The 27412-nt window shown below is 42.7% G+C and overlaps 2 protein-coding genes across 2 annotated transcripts in view; both read right to left on the bottom strand.

The window, feature by feature from the left end:
* Positions 1-4739: 4739 nt before the first annotated feature.
* Positions 4740-10707, bottom strand: LOC141047173 (uncharacterized). The gene is made up of 2 exons (XM_073542128.1): positions 10674-10707; positions 4740-8072 (listed from the first exon to the last, which is right to left on the bottom strand). Exons 1-2 carry the CDS (start codon positions 10705-10707, stop codon positions 7135-7137), a joined length of 972 nt encoding a protein of 323 aa, XP_073398229.1. The 3' UTR covers positions 4740-7134.
* Positions 10708-26208: 15501 nt separating this feature from the next.
* LOC141047103 (uncharacterized) overlaps positions 26209-27412 on the bottom strand; it is a 93866-nt gene continuing 92662 nt past the window's right edge. The window contains 1 exon segment of the mRNA XM_073542066.1: positions 26209-27394. Coding sequence (XP_073398167.1) covers positions 26721-27394 — 674 coding nt within the window. The 3' untranslated portion in view covers positions 26209-26720.

The following is a 27412-nucleotide window of genomic DNA, read 5'->3' as shown; positions in this document are numbered from 1 at the left end:
CAGTGATCTCCAGCAGACCTCTATGCTTGTCACTGCCGGAATGCTATGAGCGCCACCCACTAGCCAAAACCACATGAACTAAGGATCATCTCGCTGAACTCCCGCTCTCCTGATCGCTCTGCTGATGACACAAAGCTAGGTGGGATAGCTAATACTTGAGAAGAGAAAGAGAGGATTCAAAAAGATATAAATAAACTGGAGCAGTGGGCAGCAACTAACAGAATGGTTTTTAACAGGGAAAAATGCAAAGTACTACATCTGGGCAATAAAAATGAAAAAAGCATATATAGAATGGGAGGAATAGAGCTAAGCAACAGCACATGTGAAAAAGACTTGGGTATACTAATAGATCACAGACTGAATATGGAACTGTTAAAAATAGGAATATACAAAAAATGATATCCACATAACATATCACACCATCATAACCTCTCCCCCCCCATAATAAGTGAGCACGCCATGAAGTCTACACAGACCTCTGGCCTGCTCACTTTAATCCACATTGCTCCGTTATTTATAGTTCCTTGTACAGTGGCAGGGGTAGGTTGGCCTGGGGAGCCTATGGTTCTTCTTGTCGAGACAGACCATCGGCGTTCTGGTGTTGGCTTCCCCGCTTGTATTGGATGGAGAAGCTGTAGGGTTGTAAGGACAAGCTCCACCGCAGCAATCTTCCATTGTCCCCTGATACGCGATTCAGCCATGTGAGGGGGTTGTGGTCTGTAACAATTGTAAAGTCTCTGCCGTACAAGTAGGGCTGCAATTTTTTTAGCGCCCATACGATGGCAAGGCACTCCTTTTCAATACTGGCATAGGCAACTTCCCGATCCAGTAGTTTCCGACTGGCAAAAGCAACAGGATGTTCTTCTCCGGCAGCATTCACTTGGCTAAGTACTGCCCCAATCCCAAAGGTGGATGCATCTGTCTGCACGAGGAACCTGCGGTTATAATCCCGGGCAGCCAAGACAGGAGCAGTGACGAGGGCAGTCTTTAATGCTGAAAAGGCATCCTCGCATGCCGTCGTCCACGTCACATTCCTAGGCATGTTCTTGCGGGTCAGGTCGGTTAGGGGCTTGGCCAAGGTGCTGAAGTTAGAAACAAATTTGCGATAGTAACCAGCAGTTCCTAAAAATGCAAGTACCTGCTTTTTAGTCTGGGGTCTACTCCAGTTGCTAATGGCTTCCACCTTGGCAGGCTCAGGCCTTAGTGTTCCACCCCCTACTCTATGTCCGAGGTACTGCACCTCAGCCATCCCTATTTGGCACTTATCAGGGCAAATGGTCAGTCCTGCAGTAAGGATACAGTCCAGCACTATGCCCAAGTGTTTAAGATGTTCCTCCCAGGTTGTGCTAAAAATGGCAATGTCGTCTAAGTAAGCACAGGCAAAGTCCTGACATTGTTGTAAGTCGATCCACCAGTCTCTGGAAAGTAGCGGGGGCAGTTTTCATCCCAAAGGGCATTCCCAGGAACTCATAAAGCCCAAATGGAGTAATGAAGGCTGAGCGCTCCCGAGCGTCCTCCGTTAGGGGTATCTGCCAGTACCCCTTGCTCAAGTCTAACGTGGTCACAAATTGGGCAGGGATTGCATGGGTACCTTATGTCGAGCTCCTGGATGCTGCATTCGCTGGCACACATCGCAGGTGCGGCAATAACGGGCTACCGACTGCGAGATGCCCGGCCAGTAAAAACTTTGGGTGAGTCTCTTTTCAGTCCTTTTTCTCCCTTGATGCCCAGCCAAGGGGATGTCATGGGCCAGTTGAAGTAGCTGTGCCCTGTACTTCTGAGGGACAATGAGTTGCCTGGTCATTGTGTCAGGGTTGCCCTGGTCACTGCCCTTTGTTACACGATAATACAGTCTGTTTTCTCGAGTGAAGCCATCCCCATTATCTCCCAGGTGCCCAGTTTCTGCCTTTCGCCTAAGGGCTGCTAAGGTAGTGTCACCCTCTATTTCTCTCCTAAACTCCTCTCTGTCCCAAGACTCTCCCAATGTAGTAGCAGCGAAAGTATTGCTTACCGACTCTGCCCGGTGGGGTCCGGATGATGTAGTGCTTGAAGGGCCAGTAGTCGGGTGACTGCTCCCACAAATGGGCACTGTAACTCCTCAATGTCTTTCCCAAGGAGGATATCTGCAGGAAGTCCTCCCATAACTCCAATCCAACACAGTTTTTCTCCACAACCATAATCCAAATGCACAGAAGCTCGCTGTATATATTTACTGGCACCCCCCGCCAGGACAATGGGAATTCCCGGACCCTGGTAAATTGCCTCGGGTCAAACCACACGGGGGTCAGTGATAGTCAAGAATGCCCCCGTGTCTCTAAATCCTGACACTTTGTATCCATCAATAAAGACATCCTGCAGGTGGCGTTGCCGTTGCTCTGAGTAGCTAAAGGACAGAGGCCGGAGTCCGTACACTCCAGGAGGGGTATCTATGGTGCCGTGGTCGGTGGTCCACTCTGGTGGGGGTGGTGGTAGCTCTTCCTCAGGTGTGGTGGAATGTACAAGATGCACTGGACGAGGTGGGGCTCCCTCCGAATCCTGGAGGGACAGCCCGACTGCAAATGTCCAGGTTGCCCACACCCATAACATCTGCGCTCTAGGATTCTTCCTCCACGTCGTAGTCCCGAAGGTGGAGTGGGAGTAATGCGAGGCACAGTCACCCGAAGGTCACCATGAGTTGATGGTCTAGTGGGATGGTGAATATTGGAGGCCGAAGGACCAGGGGCCGCCAGCGTTGGGGGGCTGGTTTTCTCACTGAGTAGTAGTTTTTTCCACTGAGGCTTGATGGTGAGAGCCTCATCAGCTAGAGCTTCAGCTTCCTCCACAGTGGCTGGTCTCCTTTCATGCACCCATTCCTGGATCTCAGCGGGGCACTTGAAGTAAAACTGCTCTTTTAGGATGACTTGGAGGAAGGTCTCCCAAGTTAAGGCCTCCTCTCCCTTCAGCCAGCGATGACATATTTGTTTGAGTCTGTGGGCATACATCTTGAAGGACACTTCCTCATCACAGGCTAAAGTACGGAACTGGGTCCTGTAAGTGTCTGGGGTCACAGCATAATGTTCTAAAATAGTCTGTTTAATCTCCGCATACTCACAGTTCCACTGAGGGTCTATAGCTCTATAGCTATGGCTGCGGCAGCTCCACCCTCTAAGAGCCCCACCAGATGTCGGACTCGCTCCCTTTCCGGGACTTCCATTAATCGACACTGATGCTCAAAGTCCTGGAAGAAGTCCTCAATGTCACCTGAAGCCTCATTAAACGGCATGAAGTCTTTGCGGGACACTCTGGGGAGTTCCCTCATGGTGGGTGCTGGGGTTACAGTCTGTCTGGAGCTTCTAGCTGCTTCCACAGCGAGCTGCCTCTCCAGCAATGCCCTCTCTTGAGCTCTATGAATGGCCTTCCTCTTATCTTCTATCGTAGCCTCTTCTCCCAGCACTTCCAACTCCTCCTCGTACCACACAACCCACTGACTTTTTTGGGTATTTACCTCCGGCTGGAGTCTTTCCTCCATATGCTGTGGGGATCCTTCCTCAGCGTCATCTTGCAGGCGAGCTCCTTCCAAAGCCTGCAAGATGCTCCTTGGAGAGTCCCTTGTAGCTGACTCCCAGTTCACGGGCCTTTGTTTGTAGGTTCACCGCAGTCCAGTTCTTGTACTCTGCGGTGCTGGTTCCAGATGTTGATGGGCCGTTGTCCTCCATTCCTTCTGCTCTGATCCCACCGCTGCCACCAGTTGTCACTGGGTCCTTCTCTGGTATCACACAATCCACTGAGCAAGCGAAGAGTGAACAATTCCAAGACCTTTATTCAGATAACAATACGAAAAGGTCCATATTCAGTCCACCACAAAGGATAAGATAGTCCAGAATAAGAATGCAGTCCAGTATCAGGATAAAATGTCCAGGGAAACGAGATTCCAAAACTCTAGCACCAGAGGATAAAATGGGTCCTTCTCTCTGAAGTGCTGTCTGTACACGATCCTGTCCACACCGGAACTGACTTGTCCAGCTGCTGTTCTTCCCCCACCCCCTTCCTTATCCAGGGGTAGTCAAACAAGTTGGGGCGGGCCTTAGGGATTAATGCACTACAGGGGGTCAGCAAGAGACAGATACAGTGAGGCTGTAGACTTACAATGTAATAAGAAAAACACTATGAAAATAACTGGAATTGTTAAAAATAGGAATATACAAAAAATGATATCCACATAACATATCACACCATCACACCCCACATGTTCCCATCACCTCCAATTAAATTATATCTCATTACTCATGATATAGTTGACATATCATTATATAACTTATCTTTCTTGCCAATTATTGTATAACCTTATCTGTATTTTGCCAATTGTTACACAATGTTACGGAATTGTCCATATTTGTTCATTTCCTCTTCTGGTATGCTATAAAAGATCAAGCCTGGTCCCTTTAATAAAGGAGATTTACTTGATAGACAAGCAACCTGTGTCTCTCATTTTATTTCTCCAATCCTAGGTTCCTAGGTAAGAGAAACTCCACGTGAGCTCCACCCGAGGTTGGTGACTAGAGAAAAATCCCGACGCTGACAAATATTCCTATTAGTGGATATCTATTCACATTCTAGGAAGTGGGAATTGGTACATTATGGCATGTCTCATCTGCAGATATCTATAAAACTCTATTTGAAGGATTCCAAATTTTATATGAAATTGTTCAAATGATAATAAAATGTGATTTTCAAATAATAATAATAATAATAATCTTTATTTATATAGCGCCAACATATTCCGCAGCGCTTTACAGTTTAACAGTTTCAAAACACAAGTCATAAGTAACAACGCTAACAATACAATAATTAAAGCAAAATAAGACGAAATAAGACGACCCTGCTCGTGAGAGCGTACAATCTACAATGAGGTGAGGGAGATGCAGAGTACAGGTGTGTATTTACAATGGTGTATTTACAATGAAGGTCCAGCCATCTTGCAGGAGTGAAGGATGGATGGAGATAGTGAATGGGCTACGCACGCACACTTACACAGAGAATGACTTTGATTAGTGAATGTGATAGGCCGCTCTGAACAGGTGTGTTTTGAGGGAGCGCCTAAAACTATGCAAATTGTGGATAGTCCTGATTTCTTGGGGTAGAGCATTCCAGAGGATAGGAGCAGCACGGGAGAAGTCTTGGAGTTGGGAGTGGGAGGTACGGATTAGTGCAGAGGTTAGTCGAAAGTCGTTTGCAGAGCGCAAAGATCTGATTGAGCGTTGTTATACCATTTTGTTTCCAGAAATTTGGATCCAGTAAATTATGGAGATGGAAAAATTCAGGCTTATCCCATATCTGAATCTCCCTGATCTGATCAGAAAACTTTAAAGTATGTTTACTTTCCTGCCAATCCTGCATTACTAAACTATGTGCAAACAGCAGACCCTGAGGTGGTCTGTATGAACCCTCCAATACTGCCCATGGTGTGTGCCCCCCGAGAAAATGAATGAGATGAGCCTCTGCATTATTGAGTCTATCATGGAGCAACCAATATTTTAAATATCGTAGTTGGCCAGCGAGATAATACAAAAAAGGTCAGGTACCGCATATCCACCCTGCCTTTTGGGCCTTTGCTGGGAACCAATATTCACTTTAGGTCTAGATGAGCCCCATATAAACGCTGCCATCAAGGTATGCATTTTCTTGAAGAAACTCTTGGGGACCTTAATTGATGCATGTTCCAACATATGTAAACACTTTGGGAGGATTATCATTTTAATTAATCCAATTCTGCCCACTACAGATATGGGGAGTCAAGACCATATCTCAAACTTTTTTTTTCATCATACCCTCGAGGGGGTATATATTGTCTCCAAGGTCTTTAATCGGATTTTGGTTCATTACAATGCCCAAATACTTACATTTTTGTACTACTTGCAAACCAAACAACACGGGTACTGTTATATTATCCACTATCTACATACCTACCAATTTACCTCAATTAATTTTAAGACCCGAGAATTCTCCAAAGCTAATAGACTGAAAGCAAGTCAAGTCTATTACTTGATTGGTTATTAAGTTCAAAATAAGTTTGTTTAGTAAAGAAGAGTTTCCTCTGGGCTTTTTCCTGTAAACATAACAGATATTGCCTCCCCTTCCCAAGCCATTTATGCAAAAATTTTCAGAGGGGTTATTAACATAATTGGCTTCCAATGACATACTATCTATTCCTGACACTGGAGTGGCTTATAAACTTACACAGTATATAGTTTGAGGACTGGGATCTGCCAATATGGGGCTAGTTTTCTTACTGTTTCGGATAACAATACATGATTTTAGTTTTTTTTTTTGTCTAGTCTCGCTTGAATATACATCAATTTTAAATAGTTTTCTGATGAGTCGCCTTTGGTGAGGACTATGAAACCCGTAGAAATGAGAGGCCTGGAGAGTGAGTGTGTACACGTCACCTCATCCTATATACTGAGATGTGGGATATATGTTTTTTCTATTAGTCACCTACCGACTAACCTTCAGGGGTGAATTATGGGTATAGTTTTACATTTGGAATTAATAAAGTTTAGTTTTATCCTTTTGTCAGCAAACATGAGGAATGACAAGAGACAACCCATTTAAGAAGATTTAATTTTGGTTAAAACTATTCCAACACTATGAACATAAAAAAGGCTTCTCCCCTATGTGACGTTTCTGATGTTTATCAACAGTTGTTTTCCAAGTAAAATATTTTCCACATTAAGGCCAGGTTCATATTGCGTTAACCCAGCCCGTTCAATGCGTAGCTTTGATGGGCTGCGTTAACTGTATCGCATAACGCAATCACATTATGCTATACCCACTAGCGCAGGTGATTCATCTGTGCTAGCAGTGACGGAGCTTCAGACGCTGCAGCCCGCATCCGAGGCTCAGTCACTGAATGACGGCACACCGCGTGCGCATGCGGCTTTACGGCATGCGTCGCGATGCGCCCGATAATGGGGGTTAATGGCAGCGTTAACGGACTGCATTACACCTTGTTATGCTGCGGTGTAACGCAGTCCATCTAACGGACTGCCATAAAGCAATGTGACCCCGGCCTAAGAAAATGAAAATGGCTTCTCCCTCTGTGTGACTGCTCTGATGGTGATGAAGCGCTTTCTGGATAAAACATTTCCCACATTCTTAACAGGAAAAAGGCTTCTCCGCTGTGTGAGTTTTCTGGTGCTTAACACAATTTGATTTCTTGCTAAAACATTTCCCACATTCTAAACATGAAAAAGGCTTCTCCCCTGTGTGAGTTCTCTGGTGATTAACACACACTGATTTATTGTTAAAATATTTCCCACATTCTGAACATGAAAAAGGCTTCTCCCCTGTGTGAGTTCTCTGGTGATTAACATAAACTGATTTAATGCTAAAACATTTCCCACATTCTGAACATGAAAAAGGCTTCTCCCCTGTGTGAGTTCTCTGGTGAATAACAAGCTCTGATTTCTGCTTAAAACATTTCCCACATTCTGAACAGGAAAAAGGCTTCTCCCCTGTGTGAGTTCTATGGTGATTAAAACAATTTGATTTCCTGCTAAAACATTTCCCACATTCTAAACATGAGAAAGGCTTCTCCCCTGTGTGAGTTCTCTGATGCTTAACACAATTTGATTTTTTTTTAAAACATTTCCCACATTCTGAACATGGAAAAGGCTTCTCTCCAGTATGGATTTTCTGATGCTTAACACAATCTGATTTACTGATAAAACATTTCCCACATTCTGAACAGGAAAAGGGCTTCTCACCTGTGTGAGTTCTTTGGTGGATAACAAAATGTGATTTATATGCACAACATTTCCCACATTCTGAACATGAAAATGACTTCTTTGCTTTAGCAGCAGTTTGCTTTTTATTGCCTCTTTTGTGACATTGATTTCCCTTATTAGTCAGTAATGAATCAGAAGATGGGACCTGTTTCATAGGATCAGATGACAGATCTTTGCTGTGAATGGATGATGATATATCTGGAGTAATAGCAATCACTTCAGTTGTATCTCGTAGGATCTCAAGATCATCAGATTTAAAAATTGAAGATGTCAGCTGTCCCTCTGATCTCCTGGTACAGTCTTCTGCTAAGATAAAAACAATTATGTTTTAATAAAATATCCTTGAGTTTTATATTTTTGAGCATTTCTACTTAAACTGTCCATAAAAATGGCAAGCTATGTAAAAGCTTAAATTATTTACCAAGTCAATGACAGTTCACAGTCTAATAGAAAACCTTGTTGGATGAGCCAGTAGTGTGCGGTGTTCAACTGTTTGTTCATTCTGCCTCCCAAATATCGAATAAAAAGAAACCAATCAATGTTATGTAGGCGAAAGTGATACCAATTCTCATCTCACAAAAACAAGTCCCCACTCAGGTCCATCATCTGTCATTGGAAAAAACAGAGGTTCCCATACTATTAGTGGCACAAAGGCTGCTGAAAAGCAATAAAGTTTCTATAAACCAATCCAGCAAAATCCGCTCTCACTTCGGAGTCTTGCAGTGTGCGCAAACAACATTTAGGATCCCTGTATTTAGCAATATTATAGTGAGAAGAATCCACTTAATTTGTGGTGTGTGTCTCCTGGAGCACAATCTGGGCACTATGTGCTGGGTAATAAAATGGCAAATGTGTAATTTTCATTCTCCAACATCCACTGCGTGTTAATTCCCAGAAAGTGGCTGTGGAATCAAAATATTCACTCCTCCTAAGGATTATAGCCCTCAGTGAATTAATTTATGAAATGGAATCACTTTATGGGGATTTCTACTATTCTGGTTTTCTGTCATTTAGTCATATTAGGGCTTCTGCATATGGTGTCCAATCTCATCTGGGATCTGTTCCTGCTGTCCAGCTGGAGTAATCTGCTCCCTACTTCAGCCAATTGGAAAGTACCACACCCTACTAAAACGCAAAGCACATGGCCAGAATCTGCCAGATACAGCGCTGTTCTCCTCTGGTTCTGTCCTCTGTGCTCAGCTTGTGGCTTGTGTATTTGTTTCCTGCTGTGACCGTGGCCCATTTACTGACTACTCTTGTGTCTTCTGATTCTGCATTCTGCCCTTCTGGTTCTGACCCAGCTACCTGACCATTCTTCTCACCATCTAACACCACAGAATAGCAGGTAACACCATGGTCCAAGCCTAGGGGTCCCAGTGTAAGTCCAGATTCCATGTAAGGGTGTTAAAGGGCGATGAGCTAGGCAATCCTTGGGATATGGAAAGCAGAGAAGATAGAGCCAAGCATGTTCATGGTGGACATCTTTTGAGCTGCCAGGTGACCATGAACAGTGCTCCCAATACATTGTGTCTGCAAACTATTCCAGCTAGATCTGCATTCAAATAGCTAAATGGCGCTCCTTCCCTTCTGAACACTGCCATGTGCCCAGACAGTAGTGTACAACCGTATGTAGGGTATAGTGCGAAGCTGGAAAATAATTTGTAAGATCCATTTGTTTTCTATTATCCTTTGTGAAGAATTCCAAACTTACCACCACATAAAGTGACACACGTCAGATATTAATAATGGGGCCTGATTAGGAACTACTGAAATGATCAAACTCCACAGTCTCCATCAGTAATAAATGAGTAGCTAGTGGTGAAACCTCTCTGGTGTAATTAGCATGTGGGTCTCGGAGACTTCACAATCTATACTATCCTAAGCTCCAATATTTTCTGTCAGATGAGTTTCAAGAAGAAATATTCGTCATTTAAAGAGAACTGTGTATAAGGCCGGTTTCACACGTCCTGATATTTCTGGTACCGGAGATGTCCATGTGTGTAATACTTGTGGCACACGTGTGACAACCGTGTGTAGCATCAGTACCACATGGACAGCAAGCAGGGAAGAAGCATTACAGTAAGTGCTACAGTAAGTGAAATCCAAAGGAAAAAAAGAGGGGTCTCCAGCACCAAAATTAGTGAAAAAAGATAAAACTCACATTTATTGGGAAGTTTTTAAAATCATATTAATAAGCCACCATGACAGGCAAGGCTACTTACGCGTTTCAGACAGATATTACATGTCCTTAGCCATAGATATATCTTATCAAAACGAGGAAGCTTAAATCAATGAATACATGAGGAGACTGCAGAGTGAACACCCAGTTTCAGGTAATTAATTAGCTCCACCTTATTCAGACCTCAGCAATTAATGTTGCTAAGCAAAGCTAACATATAAATAAGAAATATATGTTTGCAGACATAAATGAATACATGCAAAACAGCAATAAACCATAAATCACAATAGACGTAAATAGATGAGTATTGCAAAAAAAAAAAAAAACATATTACATTATATATTGCAAATCTGATCTATAATTTAAACCCTTCGGTGCACGAGCATCAAGAAGCAGGATCCATTTAGCCTCAGCTGATAATAGTGCAGCAAACCAATCACCACCTCACTTCACTCTGTTAATTCTCTCTATGCCCCTCACGGACAACGTAGACAAATCACCTCCATGCACTTCTGAGAACTGTTTTGATAAACCAGAGCTAGGTCTTTTATTGCTATAGCGATCATTAGTCTGCACAGGGGCAGAAGCAGAAATATGTTCCGCTAATTGTTTCTTCAACTTACGTGATGTACAGCCAACATAATATTTGCTGCATGCTTCACAGCTGGCTAAATACACGACATAAGTTGTTGAACAGTTTATAAATGTTTTTATCTTATAAATTTTACCATTATTAGCCGAAAACTCTTTACAATTAGCCATATACCTGCACAGATTACATCTGGAGGTACCACACCTAAATGAGCCCACTGTGCTGAGCCACATATTTCTGCTTCTAGGGGTGATCTACAAACTTGGTGATAGCAAATTGCCCAAATTTGTGGATTTTCTAGCTACAACGTTCACACCATTTGAAAGAATTTCTTTCAGAATTGGATCCTGTTCCAACATAGGTATATTTTTAAGAAAAGCCTTTTTTATGTTAATAAAATCCAGACTATATGGGGTAGAGACTGTAAGCTGATTTTTATCATCCAATCCTGGTTCATTATCCCTCAACAAATCTGATCTTGATTTTTTAGTAGAAATAAATAAAGCCCTCTTAAGAGATTTATTAGAGGACCCGCTCTGCTTCAACCTATCAAATATAACTCCACATTCTGAATGGAAGGAGATTTCAGTCGAACACAATCTACGTGCCCTCACAAATTCTCCAGTAGGTACATTGCGGATGGTATTAGCCGTGTGTGAACTGGTAGCATGTAATGTAGAATTACCGCTTGTAGGTTTTCTGTCATGGTTAGGACATGGTTAATGTCCTGTTCTGACAAGGTTAACATTGCCGGCCTCTCTTTGGATCTGGGAGGGGTATTTATGCTCACTCCATACTGGCATTCTCTGTCAGTTATACTGCTATTCTGGTGTGTCTGACCCCCGGTGTGTGTGTACTCTGCATTGTTTGTTTGCTTCCCGTGTATGACCCGGCTTGTTCCTTCACTCTGTACTCCGTCTCTCGTTTTTGGTACCATTGTCTTTTCTGGTTCTGACCTCCTGGCTTGGCTATCGTTACTCCGTTACAGTTTACCCCTATTGTACCGTCTAATACCTGTTCTGGTTTTCTGATCTATTGCTACGTCCTGACTATTCTTTCTGTCTAAGCCCTTTGGTACTGTCCTGCTATCTCGTGCTTTGACCCGGCTTGATCTGGTGTCTGTCTCTGTCTATGCTCCTTGGTAACATTGTCCTGTAGTTACCCTTCTAGGAGTTCCCCTGCAGCTCCTAGCTCTGTGGAGCTTAGGCCACGCCCCCAGCAGTCACGTGATTCAGGTTCTGGAGCATGCATTGTCACCACTGCTGCTCGCTCCGCAGGTATCTTTGTGCACAGTCTTTGTACTCAGGACACGCGCCCTGGCTCAGTGAGCAAGTGCAGTGCGGTGTTCCTGACATTATAACTGACCGTTTCAGTTTTTTTTTCCTCTGAAGGAAAAAAAAAAAAAAGCGTGTGTTATCCTCATGGATCCCATACAAGCCTTGGCTGATCAGGTCAAGCACCTGACCCAAATGTTCCATAAACTCAATGTGGAACAGCGCACAATGGCCCATACCCAGCAACAGTTGGTGGTTACTGTGCAGGGGGCTGTCGATGCAGGGGCTTCTAGTTCTGGGGGTAGGGATGTGTCATTAGCGTCCCCCGAATCTCCAGTCAAATTGCCCGATCCCTTCTCAGGGGATAAAAAGGAGTTCAGGTCTTTCAGAGAAGGATGCAAGCTTTTTTTTTTCTCTAAGGCCCCGCTCCTCCGGGGATGAGTTCCAGAGGGTGGGGGTCATTATTTCCCTACTTCGGGGGGCTCCGCAAGCATGGGCTTTCTCTCTGTCTTCCTCTGCTCCTGAATGTATGTCAGTGAAATTGTTCTTTGAGGCTCTGGGGCACATTTATGACGAGCCTGATAGAGTGCGTCTGGCAGAGGATATGGTGATGAGTGTGACACAGGGAAGGCACTCTGCTGAATGGTTCTGCTCAGAGTTTAGACGTTGGACCGCCGAAGTATCCTGGAATGACGCCGCCCTGAGGGGGTTGTTTCGCAGGGGCCTTTCTGACCATCTGCAGGACGCTCTGGCATTACATCCGCCTCCTGATACCCTGGAGGACGCCATGATGCAGGCGGTCCGTATGGACCGGAGACTCCGTGCTAGAGGAATGATGCAACAAGAGTCTCCCTTGTACCCCAAATTGTGTGACACTTCACCCGTATCTGAGCCCATGAACGTTGGGTCAGTCTCGGTTAAGGAGAAAGAGAGAAGGCACCGCAGAGACAACCTACTATGTTTTTACTGTGGAGCCTCTGGACATTGGAAAAAGAATTGTCCCTCCTGCCCTTCTTCAGAGAAACCTTCAGAGAAACGACTGAGTCTGGGCAACAATCGAGGAGGTTGTCCAGACTCCCAGGTACATTTTTTCTCACGTATAAAAATGGTCCTCCAGGTTGAATTGGAAATTGCTGGCGGTCCTGTTATGACCACCGCCTTTGTTGACTGTGGTTCCTCCATTAATCTGATTGATGCCCAAGTTGTGACTCTTAATAAGATAGGGACAGTCAGGTTAAAAGACCCTGTTAAAATTGTGGCTGTGGATTCATCCCCTCTTACCCGGGATGGAATTTGATTTATGTCTGAAGTTTTTTCTATGAAAGTGGGTTCCACTCATGTGGAAAATTTAAGTTGTTTCGTTATGAATAATCTGCCTGCAGGACTGGTATTGGGAATGCCCTGGTTGCAACGCCACAATCCTCTTATTGATTGGGTGAAGGGGAAGATCACCCGTTGGGGATGTAATGATAATGGTCTGTGTTGTAACCCGGTTCCTTTTGTCAATCCGATAAAATCTGTATCTGTGTCATCTGTCGGTCTGGAGGGTATTCCGGAGTACCTGAGAGACCTTAAAGATGTGTTTTCCGAAAGCGAGGCCGAGGCGCTCCCACCACATAGACCATATGATTGTGCTATCGATTTAGTACCTGGAGCCAAATTACCCAAGGCTCGTTTGTTTAATTTGTCCAGGCCTGAGCGCCAAGCTATGAAAGAGTGCATTAAAGAAAGCCTTCGCAAGGGGCATATTCAGCCCTCGGTCTCACCCGTGGCAGCGGGGTTTTTCTTTGTAAAGAAAAAAGATGGTGGGTTGCGACCGTGCCTCTACTTTCAAGAACTGAGCAAAATTACTGTTAAGAACACGTACCCTCTCCCGTTGATTCATGATCTATGCAATCAACTCACGGGGGCCAAATGGTTTTCTAAGCTCGATCTACGAGGGGCTTATAACCTTATAGAGGATCCGGGACGAATGGAAAACAGCATTCCTGACAACTGAGGGACTGTTTGAAAACCTGGTTATGCCCTTCGGCCTCACTAATGCTCCTGCGGTTTTTCAGAACTTTATTAATGTTGTTTTTTCTGACTTGATTTGACGTTATGTAGTCATTTACCTGGATGACATCTTGATTTACTCTGAGGACAGTCAGTCACACTTGCATCATCTGCGTACGGTGCTTATGAGACTCCGGGAGAACCATTTGTATGCTAAGCTGGAGAAGTGCTCATTTTTTATGCAAGAACTGTCTTTTCTGGGTGTAATTGTATCCGGGGAGGGATTCCGCATGGATCCAGGGCAGGTTCAGGCCATTACAGATTGGGTGCAGCCTCATGACCTGAAGGGGTTGCAGCGATTTCTGGGCTTCGCTAATTATTATAGGAAGTTCATTAAAGGGTTCTCGCAGGTGGTAAAACCCTTGACGGACCTCACTCTTAAAGGGGCAGATGTAAAAAGTTGGTCTGTGGCCGCAAAAAATTCCTTCCTGGCATTAAAGAAGTGTTTTACTACAGCCCCTGTGTTGGTACAACCCGATTCGTCAAGACCTTTTATCGTCGAGGTCAACGCTTCGGAGGTGGGGGTGGGGGCAGTATTGTCACAGGGTCCCTCTACCCTGACTAACCTCAAACCCTGTGCCTTTTTCTCTAAGAAGTTCTCGTCGGCCGAGAGAAACTATGATGTCGGTAACAGGGAACTGTTAGCAGTTAAATTGGCCTTTGAAGAATGGAGGCATTTTTTGGAGGGGGCCGCTCATCCCATTACGGTCGTCACTGATCATAAAAACCTGGCCTATATCGAGTCTGCTAAGAGATTGACCCCCAGACAGGCTCGGTGGGCACTTTTTTTTTCTCGATTTCAATTTACCATCACGTTCCGACCAGGGTCTAAAAATGTAAAGGCAGATGCCTTATCCCGAAGTTTTGATTCTGTGTCCCCTCCAGAACCTCCTTCCTCCATTCTTCAACCGGGAGTGGTTGGAGCCGAAATCTCCTCTGAGTTACAGAGAGAGATTCTGGAAGCACAAGCTCCCAGGAATAAACCCCCAGGTAAATTGTTTGTACCCGAACAATTCCGTCCCACACTCCTCCAAGAATTTCATGACTCTATGTTAAGTGCACACCCTGGTATTGCAGCTACCTGGAGGGCAGTAGCTAGGGGTTTTTGGTGGCCCTCTATGGGTACTGATATAAAAAGGTTTGTGAATACTTGTGGGGTGTGCGCGTGCTCTAAAAGCTCTCAGGTCCGGCCGGCCGGGGAATTGGTGCCTTTGCCAATTCCGGATAAACCATGGACACACCTGTCCATGGACTTTATCACTAACCTTCCACCTTCCAAGGGCAACTCAGTGGTATGGGTAGTGGTTGATAGATTTTCTAAGCAAGCCCACTTTGTGCCATTACCTGCGTTACCATCTGCTGAAACCTTGGCTCGTTTGTTTATACAGCACATTGTTCGACTGCATGGAGTGCCTGTGAACGTGGTGTCGGACAGGGGTGTGCAATTTGTGGCCAGGTTTTGGAGAGCGTTTTGTATGAAGTTGGGGGTCACGTTGTCATTCTCCTCTGCCTATCACCCGGAATCTAACAGACAAACGGAATGCACCAACCAGTCATGGGAGCAGATTCTGAGATGCCTGGCCTCCTCCAGACAGGAAGACTGGTGTGAGGTATTGCCCATGGCAGAATTTGCATTCAACTGTCGGGTTAATCAGTCTACCGGAAAGCCTCCCTTTCTGGTCAATTATGGGTTTGTTCCGCAGTTTGGGGAATTTTCCCGTATGGATTCGGATTGCCCTGGTGCCGAGGGGATGATACAACAATTAAAAACCCTCTGGAAGGAGGTACAGGGGAACATCTCCAAATCCCAGAAGAAGTTCAAACATTTTGCAGACAGGAGGAGGGGGGTGGTTCCTGCGTTGACAGTGGGAGAAAAAGTCTGGTTGTCCACTCGTAACATCAAACTTAAAATACCCTCTATGAAGTTGGGCCCCAAATTTATTGGCCCATACAAGATTGTAGAGGTGATCAACCCGGTGGCATACAGATTACAGTTGCCCACCTCCTTCAAAATCTCTAACGTCTTCCACAGGTCCCTATTAAAACCTGTGGGGACAGTTAGAGAAGATCCCTCATCCGTGGCTCCACCAGTGTTGGTAGAGGGTCAACTGGAGTACGAGGTATGGCGCATCATTGATTCGCGGTGGGTGCGCCGGAGACTTCAGTACCTTATCCATTGGAAGGGATATTCCGTTGAGGATCGATCGTGGGTTCCGGCCAGTTCGGTGCACGCTGATCGACTGGTGCGGGCTTTTCATGCCAGGTACCCTGAGAAACCTGGGGGTCCGGTGGCCCCCCATTAAGAGGGGGGTACTGTCATGGTTAGGACATGGTTAATGTCCTGTTCTGACAGGGTTAACATTGCCGGCCTCTCTTTGGATCTGGGAGGGGTATTTATGCTCACTCCATACTGGCTTTCTCTGTCACAATACTTGGGAGATGTTCCAGCAACTTCGACCAAAGGATGGTTAAAATCAAAAGACTTTATTCCAAAAAAATGATTAAAAACAGAATAGATGCATAAAAAACATATGGTTCACCAATGTGACAGACACTTACACGTTTCGGACTAGAGGGTCCTTACTCATAGCTTAACATCTTACAAATAAGCATATACCTATATACACTTGCTGGCTGAAGTAAAGTGGGAGGGAAACAAAATGGGCGGAGGTCCACAATAGCAGGAAGGGAGGATTTTCTCCACAAAAAAAAAAAAAAAAGGCATAGTATCTGAACATGAAGGAAATCACCACATCATCTTAATCATATATATATAAAAGATCAGATTTTAAATTCATGCCTGCGGGATATCGTGTTTTTAACTTAAAAATCCACATTGCTTCTTTGCGCTGCAATTCCTTTTTTCTATCACCTCCCCTCTTGGGGTTTGGGACAGTTTCTATTATATTAACCCTACAAGTACTGACATCTCCTCCATGTACAGAAATAAAATGCTGAGAGGCTCCCGAGGGACTCCTTATAGTTTTATTACATGAATCATAAAGATGTTCAGAAATCCTTTTGCGAAGAGAACGTGTGGTGTTGCCCACATATTGAATGCAGCATGTTTCACATGTTATTAAATAAATAACATATGTGGAACAACAGTTGGCAAACATATTTATGACATATTCATTTTTTGTAACTGTGGATTTAAATGTAGACGTATTATACATGTATTTACATAAACCGCATGATCTTATTCCACAACGATAGCTACCAGCTTGAATTATTTTCTGATGAAAAACGCAAAGTGTGATCACTGGGGGACAAAATATTCGCAATTGTAGTTCCTTTTTTAGGAATAAAATTGCAGCCTTTATCCAATATAGTTCTCAAAGTTGGATCCACCCGTAAAATAGGTAGATTTGATTTAATAATTTCCGTTATTTGATTAAATTGATCACTATATTTAGTAATAAAAACTGGTTTCTCCTCAAAATTGCTAAATTTTGATTTTATTTCCAAATAATCATCTCTTGTTTTTCTTTCTGCTACAATTTTACCCCTATTAATTTGATGCTTGCGATAACCTCTAGTCTTTAATCGTTCATCAATTACTTCACATTCCTGTCTGTAAAATGAATCAGTTGTGCAGCACCTCTTGGCACGCACAAATTCACCTACTGGGAGATTATTAATGACGTGTTTGGGATGGTTGCTGCTAGCATGCAGCAAGGAATTACCTGATTGCGGTTTTCTATATAAACATACTTCAACCCTAAAATCTGCTTCATTTCCAATCAACATCATGTCAAGAAAAGCAATTCGTTCTTTATTCATATGATATGTAAATTTTAGATTATGATTATTAGTATTAAGGAATTTTATGAATTCTTTTATATTATCTGGATCACCCTTCCATATTATTATCAGATCATTAATGAATCTTCCAAAAAATTCTATATGATCCATAAAAATATTTTCCTGACCATAAATTTTTTCTTCCTCCCACCAAGTAACAAATATATTTGCAAGCGATGGAGAAAATTTCGCCCCCATCGCACATCCTTGTAATTGAAGGAACAAATTGCTTTTCCTTTTAAACATACCTGTTCTGGTTTTCTGATCTATTGCTACGTCCTGACTATTCTTTCTGTCTAAGCCCTTTGGTACTGTCCTGCTATCTCGTGCTTTGACCCGGCTTGATCTGGTGTCTGTCTCTGTCTATGCTCCTTGGTAACATTGTCCTGTAGTTACCCTTCTAGGAGTTTCCCTGCAGCTCCTAGCTCTGTGGAGCTTAGGCCACGCCCCCAGCAGTCACGTGATTCAGGTCCTGGAGCATGCATTGTCACCACTGCTGCTCGCTCCGCAGGTATCTTTGTGCACAGTCTTTGTACTCAGGACACGCGCCCTGGCTCAGTGAGCAAGTGCAGTGCGGTGTTCCTGACATTTTCTATATAAAGCAGTGGTGATCAAACCTGTCTGATCATCTCCATGTAGAAAAACATCCAAAAAAGGAGCAGAATTTTTATGAATATCCACCTTGAATTTCAAATTTAGGGGGTTATCATTCAGATATCTTTATCCACACAAGACATCTGTACATCATGTTGTGAGTTAGTACGCCAGATAATCACCAAATCATCTAAGTATCTGGCGTACCAGCAAATTTTGTCACAGAAAGGGTTAAATGACGAATGAATATAAGTCTCTTCCCACCATGGCATATATAAATTCACCAAAGATGGTGAAAAAGATGATCCCATAGGGCAACCACACACCTGAATATAAAACTGCTTATTAAAACTAAAAAAGTGATGTTTAAGCAGAAAGTCTGCAACCTGTAGAATGTACTCCGTGTGGGAAGCCTTAAGATCCCCCTAGTGTTCCAAGTGGCTAAATGGTGGGGAATATGGGAATATAGGGCTTCAACATCACAGGTAACCCAAATCGAATCTTTGGACCAAGACACATTTGACAGTGCTTGTAATAAGTGTTTCGTGTCTTTGATATAACCCACTGTTCTCTTAACAAATGGCTGCAGAATCTCATCCAGCCAGGTAGATAGTCTCTCTGTGCAAGATCCTATGCCCGCCACACTAGGACGGAAGGCAGGGGGAAATACCTCTTTATGCACCTTAGGTAGGCCATGAAAAATAGCACACACAGGGTTTTCAGACACAAGATAATCAATCATTTTTCTGTGAAAAATGCCCAAAGCTTCCCCTTCACCTAACAAACATCTCAATTTCCCATTAATTTCTGATGTAGGATCAGCGCCCAACTTTCTGTAAGTATTACAATCTGATAGCATACTCATAGAATCATAGAATCATAGAATCGTAGAGTTGGAAGGGACCTCCTGGGCCATCTGGTCCAACCCCCTGCTCAAAGCAGGATTCGCTAAATCATCCCAGTTAGATGTCTGTCCAGCCTCTGTTTGAAGACTTCCATTGAAGGAGAACTCACCACTTCTCGTGGCAGCCTGTTCCACTCATTGATCACTCTAACTGTCAAAAAGTTTTTTCTAATATCTAATCTGTGTCTCCTCCCATTCAGTTTCATCCCATTGCTTCTAGTCTTTCCTTGTGCAAATGAGAATAAAGTTGTTCCTTCTACAATGTGACAGCCCTTTAGATATTTGTAGACAGCTATTAAGTCTCCTCTCAGTCTTCTCTTTTGCAAACTAAACATTCCCAAATCCTGCAACCTTTCCTCATAAGACAGGGTTGGCAGACCGGTCACCATTCTGGTCGCTTTTTTCTGAACTTGCTCCAGTTTGTTAATGTCTTTTTTAAAATGTGGTGCCCAAAACTGGACACAATATTCCAGATGAGGTCTGACCAAAGAGGAGTAGAGGGAAATAATGACTTCACGTGATCTAGACTGTATGCTTCTGTTAATACATCCTAGAATTGCATTTGCCTTTTTTGCTGCTACATCACACTGTTGACTCATATTCAGTCTGTGATCTATTAGTATACCCAAGTCTTTTTCACATGTGCTGTCACTTAACCCTATTCCTCCCATTCTATATATGCTTTTTTCATTTTTATTGCCCAGATGTAGTACTTTGCATTTCTCCCTGTTAAAAACCATTCTGTTAGTTGCTGCCCACTTCTCCAGTTTATTTAAATCTTTTTGAATCCTCTCTCTCTCTTCTCTAGTATTAGCTATCCCTCCTAGCTTTGTGTCATCAGCAAATTTAATCAGTTTACCCTCAATTCCTTCATCTAAATCGTTGATAAAGATGTTGAACAATACAGGGCCCAGGACAGAGCCCTGTGGTACCCCACTTGAGACATTCTTCCAACTGGATGTGCAGCCATTTACGACCACTCTTTGGGTCCGATCACTAAGCCAGTTATGAATCCACCTAACAGTTACCTTGTCCATTCCATACTTAGTCATTTTTTCAATAAGGATTGTATGAGAGACTTTGTCAAATGCTTTGCTGAAGTCAAGATATACTATATCTACAGCATTTCCTTGATCCACCCAATCAGTGATACCGTCATAGAAGGAAATTAAGTTAGTCTGACATGACTTATTAGTTACAAACCCATGCTGACTCTGTTTAATCACCTCATTCTTATCCAGGTATTGACATACATGTTGTTTAATAATTTGTTCAAAGATCTTTCCTGGTATAGAAGTCAGACTCACCGGCCTATAGTTGCCTGGGTCCACCTTCTTCCCCTTTTTGAAGATAGGAACAACATTTGCTCTTCTCTAGTCTTCTGGCACTTCTCCTGTTCTCCAAGAATTTTCAAAGATTATGGAGAGGGGTTCAAAAATTTCTTCTGCTATCTCCTTCAGTACTCTGGGGTGTAATTCATCTGGACCTGGAGACTTGAATTCATTTAGGTTAGCTAAGTGTTTCCTCACTATCTTTCTGTTTATAGATATCCTGGATTCTTCTATTCCCTTAATAGGACAGTGAAGAACAGTTGATGTTACATTTCCTTTCTGAGAGAAAACAGATGCAAAATAGGAATTAAAAAGTTCAGCCTTCTCAACATCCTGTCTTACCATTTCATCATTTTCATCCTGTAAAAATCCTATAGCATCTTTGACTTTTCTTTTACTTTTGACATATCCCCAAAATCCTTTATTATTGCTTTTGACATCTCTTGCAAGCCTCAATTCATTTTCAGCTTTAGTTAATCTGATTTGTGCCCTGCAGGTTCTGCAGACAGCATTATATTCTTCTTTAGATATGCCTCCCTCTTTCCATTTTATAAACATTTCTTTCTTCCTTTTTAGCATGTGCTTAAGTTCTGTGTTCATCCATCCTGGTTTCCTTAAATGCTTCCTATTCTTCCCTCTTTTTGGAATTGTTAACAACTGTGCTTTGAGAATTTCATTTTTCAAGATTTCCCATCCTTCCTGGACATTTTTGTCTTTAAGGATATCCAGCCTTTGGATCCCTCCAATTCTCTTTCTGAATCCCTTAAAATCTGCCTTTCTGAAATCTAACCTTGACGTCTGAGTCTTCACAGGTCTTCCGCCTCTAGTTATCCAAAATTCTAAAATAGCATGGTCGCTACCTCCTAGGGTCCCAGCCACTTTTACCTCCTCAACCATTTCCTCCCTGCTTATAAGGATTAGATCCAAGGTAGCAGTTCCCCTTGTTTTCTCCCTTACCTTTTGGAAGATAAAGTTGTCAGCAAGAGAGGATAAGAATTTCCTTGACCTGTTAGTTTTGCCTGAGAGAGATTCCCAACAAATGTCTGGATAGTTGAAATCTCCCATGACAACTATGTCATATTTTTTTGGAGAACTTGGCCATTTGATGCATAAAGAGTTCATCCATATCTTCAGCTTGCACAGGCGGCCTGTAGTAAATGCCTACAATGGTGTCCTTTCCATTGTTCTGTCCTTGTATTCTTACCCAAACAGTTTCCACAGAACTTCCAGTCTCTGAAGCTTCAATCTCTGTGCAGATATACGCGTTTCTAACATACAATGCGACACCCCCTCCTCGTTTATCAAGTCTGTTTCTTGCAAATAAGTTGTATCCTTCTAGTCTTGTATTCCAATCATGTGTATTGTCCCACCAAGTTTCAGTGATTCCAATGACATCATATTTCTTTTCCTGTGTTAGTAGTTCCAATTCTCCTTGTTTGTTGCCCATGCTTTGTGCATTAGTATAGAAACATTTTAGTTTGTGATTGGTTTCTCTTTCTCCAATATTTTTATTAATTAGATTCTTTCGTCTTTGTTCTTCCTTTCCACTTCTAATAGCAGAGTTCTCAATAGCATTTGTCAGGTGTATGGCTTTTTCTGGTCTTTTGCTTCCCTTCCCATGTTGTTCTAGTTTAAAGTTCTCCTTACAAGTGTAGCAAGGTGACTTCCAAATACATGCTTTCCAGTCTTCGTAAGGTGCACCCCATCTCTAGCAAGTAGTCCATCGTATAAGTAGTTAACTCCGTGATCCAGAAATCCAAATCGTTGCTGACGGCACCATCGACGTAGCCAGTTGTTCACCTGCAGAATCTTATTCCACCTCCTTGTTCCATGGCCATCCACTGGGAGGATGGAAGAGAAGACCACCTGCGCTCCCAGTTCTTTCACTTTCTTGCCTAAGTCTTCAAAGTCTCTGCAGATGGTTTCCAGGTCGTTTCTTGCGGTGTCATTTGTCCCCACATGTAGTAGCAGGAATGGGTAGTCATCTGTAGGTCTGAAGAGTCCTGATATCCTGTCAGACACATCTTTAATTTTTGCACCTGGAAGACAGCACATTTCTCTTGAAGTTATATCCGGTCTGCAGATAGCGGCCTCTGTTCCTCTCAACAGGGAATCCCCCATGACCACCACTCTCCGTTTCTTCTTCACAACATTTTTCTTTCTCCATCCAGGAGGACTCTGAAGGCGTACAAGGTTGCTGTTTGTTGGCAAAGTCTTATCCTGATGTATTTCTTCATCGTTTTCCTGCGTGAGAGCCTGGTACTGGTTCCTGAGAAGTAAGGACGCTGACTGCTTCCCGATCCTCCTGCTTCTCTGAATTTCTCTCTCATATAAGGTATTATCCAAGATAACCAGAGAGCCTCCCTCTATCCGCAAGGCTGGTCACAACCTTAGGATCACACGATAAATCCTTTAAAGCCTTTTTTTCCGCTTTTGTTAGATTGTTTGCAGCTCCTATGTCAGTAGTTAGGATCTCTCTTATTTCCTTCCCTAACACATCCTGAAAGCTGTCCATGACGGGGACCCTTGCTGAGACAGGATAAAAGTCTGGATTAGGAGTTTGTATCGGTTTTAGTTCCATAGATTTTACAATCCTCCGATTAGTATCAAGGTCCATCGAGGTTTTAGGTGCGATCTGTTCAGTCAAAGTCCTAGATAGTGGAATAACAGGAAATTCAGACACCGGATCAGCCATAGATGCTGACATAGGAGCAGAAGCCGCCACAGATTAATGAAAGTGTTCTTTCACTGCTAACAAGCAGACAAACTTATCGACATCTTTAATAGTTTGTCACATATTGGCACGAACACTGAGTGCAAACTTGATTCCTTTCTCCAACACTTTCATCGGAGTGTGAGTACATATATTTGCTGATTAATCACGGAGTAATTAGACACCTCAGACAAAGCTTTGTCTAATATCTGATGTGACTGTCTCTTGGGGGATCTTTTTTCTCCCCCTGTGCCTCTTCCCTGCCCTATGCCATCTCCGTTTTTTGACGCTGACGGTACCCCTATATTGGGCACTCCAGCAGATGGAGGGGTCGGGGGATTAGTGTCCACACCTAAGCGATCAGTAGTGTCACCAGCTGTCTCCTGATCTGTAACAAACTCCACTCTTTTATTTGGAGATTGACCCTTCTTGTTCTTAAGAATAAGTCTGATTTTTCTTGCAGACTTCCAATTATAAACTTTATTTGTTTCATAATCAATACAATCACATGAAAATTTGATTTGCTTAATACTAATAATCTTCTCCTCTTCTTTATTAATTCTATACAGCAATTTATCATTTTGGCCCTGACTTCAGGGTTCCCAGCAAAATCCTTCAGTGGATTATGATATTCTGTAATTGATTTTTCCAACTCAATGACCTGATTAGTTTCCTCTTTAATAATAAGTTTCATTAGTTGCAATGAATAATCCGTAAGAATTTTAATCCATTCAGTCATAAATGACTCTGGAAAAGGATATGTTGGTATTTTCCTGATTCTCAGACCTCTAGGGATCATTGATCTAGCAACATATTTTTGCAAAATAGTTGAATCCCACCAGGTCCTCAGTTTTTGTAGCATAGTTTTTTCCAGATCAAACAAAATATTATCCAAATCTGTGCCAGCTGAATAATCAGAATTAGATTTGTTGGAGAACATAGAATCCAGTTTTTTAAGTCTATCCTCATTATTAAACAAAACCTTTGTGGTTAAATCCATGTTGAAAGAATGCAACGAAGAAAGAGGATAATCGTCCAAAATCTAACTGCACAAAGGTATTTTCAAAAGACCGCACATTGACACGGAGGCACAAAAAAAACGCCAGAAGTAAATAGCAAAAAAAGAGGGAAAAATATTCAGCCTATATTCAGTGTCCATATAGTCCATAAGCGGTCTGATGCCAGGAGATGTCCAGTGCGGTTCAACTGGCGCTATAAATCCAAAGGAAAAAAGAGGGGTCTCCAGCACCAAAATCAGTGAAAAAAGACAAAACTCACATTTATTGGGAAGGTTTTAAAATCATATTAATCAGCCACCATGACAGGCAAGGCTACCTTACGCGTTTCAGACAGATATTACATGTCCTTAGTCATAGGTATATCTTATCAGAACTAGGAAGCTTAAATAAATGAATACATGAGGAGACTGCAGAGTGAACACCCAGTTTCAGGTAATTAATTAGCTCCACCTTAAAGTACTGTCACACTTAGCGATGTACCAGCGATCCCGACCAGCAATATGACGCGGTCAGGATCGCTGGTGCATCGCTAAGTGGTCGCTAGTGAGCTGCCACACAGGCAGATCTCACCAGCGACATCGCAGGGGACGGGGATCGCTACTTACCAGTCACACCAGGCGATCCTGCGTCCTCACGCCCGGCTCCACGCGTCGCTCGTCTTCACAGCAGGAAGCGCCGCAGGAAGCTGACGACGAGAAACAGTCCAGCCTGTTCTCGCGCGATCAGCGATAAGCAGTGGGGGAGCGGGTTGTAGGTAAGTATCAGACATAGCGATATCGCTAGCAATATCGCTATAACGTCACAAGTTATAGCGATATTGCTAGCGATATCTCTTAGTGTGACAGGCCCTTTAGTCAGACCTAAGCAATTAATGTTGCTAAACAAAACTAACATATAAATAAGAAATATGTGTTTGCAGACATAAATGAATACATGCAAAAACAGCAATAAATCACAATAGACATAAATAGCTGAGTATTGCAGAAAAAAACCCATATTACATTATATATTGCAAATCTGATCTATAATTTAAACCTTTCGGTGCACGAGCATCAAGAAGCAGGATCCATTTAGCCTCAGCTGATAATAGTGCAGCAAACCAATCACCACCTCGCTTCGCTCTGTTAATTCTCTCTATGCCCCTCACGGACAATGTAGACAAATCACCTCCATGCACTTCTGAGAACTGTTTTGATAAACCAGCGCTAGGTCTTTTATTGCTATAGCGATCAGTAGTCTCCACAGGCGCAGAAGCAGAAATATGTTCAGCTAATCGTTTCTTTAACTTTAACTTACGTGATGAACACCCAACATAATATTTGCACAGTTTATAAATGTTTTATCTTATAAATTTTACCATTATTATCCGAAAACTCTTTACAATTAGCCATATATCTGCACAGATTACATCTGGAGGTACCACACCTTAATGAGCCCACTGTGCTGAGCCCCATATTTCTGCTTCTAGGGGTGATCTACAGACTTGGTGATAGCAAATTGCCCAAATTTGTGGATTTTCTAGCTACAACGTTCACACCATTTGACAGAATTTCCTTCAGAATTGGATCCTGTCCCAACATAGGTACATATTTAAGAAAAGCCTTTTTTATGTTAATAAAATCCAGTCTATATGGGGTAGAGACTGTAAGCTGATTTTTATCATCTAATCCTGGTTCATTATCCCTCAACAAATCTGATCTTGATTTTTTAGTAGCAATAAATAAAGCCCACTTAAGAGATTTATTAGAGGACCCGCTCTGCTTCAACCTATCAAATATAACTCCACATTCTGAATGGAAGGAAATTTCAGTCGAACACAATCTACGTGCCCTCACAAATTCTCCAATAGGTAAGTTACGGATGGTATTAGCCGTGTGTGAACTAGTAGCGTGTAATGCAGAATTACATGCTACTAGTTCACACACGGCTAATACCATCCGTAACTTACCTATTGGAGAATTTGTGAGGGCATGTAGATAATATTTTTTCCTCTTTTTATGCTAGTTACTCACATAACTCTTCACATATTGACTACTGTATTGTCCTCATCACAGACACTACTTACTACCATATGACACCATTATTTACTCTCACAATGCACTGCAGCTACTCCTATTAACCTTTGTGTATGCCAACCATACCTGCTAATGGCTCTGATGTCATTTTATGTCTCCATTCTGGCTAGAGCTCCCATAAGGTCATCTCATTAGCTGCAAAGTTAGTTAGCAAAAGATTTTCCATGATGGCAGCTCAGTCTGACATGACTCTTTAATATATTTAGTACTGATCATTCTCGTACAATGAGTGTTTTTTAACATGGCCAAACATGAGGAATGACAAGGGGTTGTCCTAGTAGTGGTCAACACCTTTAAGAAGATACAATTTTGAGTTAAAATATTTCCAACATTTTGAACATGAAAAAAGCTTCTCCCCGTATGACTTCCCTGAAGTTTATTAAGAGTTGATTTCGGCAGAAAACATTTCCCACATTAAGAACATGAAAAAGGTTTCTCCCCTGTGTGAGTTTTTTGGTGACTAAGAAGAGATGGTTTCTTCACAAAACATTTCCCACATTCCGAACAAGAAAAAGGCTTCTCCCCTGTGTGAGTTCTCTGGTGCTTAAACAAATTTGATTTCCAGTTAAAACATTTCCCACATTCTGAACAGGAAAAAGGCTTCTCCCCCGTGTGAGTCCTTTCGTGCTTAAACAAATCTGATTTCCAGGTAAAACATTTCCCACATTCTGAACAGGAAAAAGGCTTCTCCCCTGTGTGAGTTCTATGGTGATGAACCAAATGTGATTTCTTTGTAAAACATTTCCCACATTCTCAACAGGAAAAAGGCTTCTCCCCTCTGTGAGTTCTTTGGTGACTAAGAAGAGATGATTTCCTCACAAAATATTTCCCACATTCTGAACAGGAAAAAGGCTTCTCGCTCGTGTGAGTTCTTTGGTGCTTAAACAAATCTGATTTCCAGTTAAAACATTTCCCACATTCTGAACAGGAAAAAGGCTTCTCTGCTGTGTGAGTTCTTTGGTGCCTAACCAAATTTGATTTCTCGTTAAAACATTTCCCACATTCTGAACAGCTAAAAGGCTTCTCCCCTGTGTGAGTTCTTTGGTGCTTAACCAAATCTGATTTCTTTGTAAAACATTTCCCACATTCTGAACAGTATAAAGCCT

Source organism: Dendrobates tinctorius, unplaced genomic scaffold (assembly GCF_039654945.1).
Source record: "Dendrobates tinctorius isolate UK_male_01 unplaced genomic scaffold, ASM3965494v1 ptg000126l, whole genome shotgun sequence".
Classification (NCBI taxonomy): domain Eukaryota; kingdom Metazoa; phylum Chordata; class Amphibia; order Anura; family Dendrobatidae; genus Dendrobates; species Dendrobates tinctorius.
The sequence above is the reverse complement of the archived record's forward strand: the minus strand, read 5'-3'. Positions and strand labels throughout refer to the sequence as shown.

Bases quoted from the DNA above. Each gene is read 5' to 3' on its own strand.
- LOC141047173 (XM_073542128.1), bottom strand. From the start codon at position 10,707: ATGGCTAATTGTAAAGAGTTTTCGGCTAATAATG. The intron at 8,073-10,673 runs GTAAAATTTATA...TTTTTATCTTAG, and splicing joins AGAGTTTTCGGCTAATAATG to CAGAAGACTGTACCAGGAGA.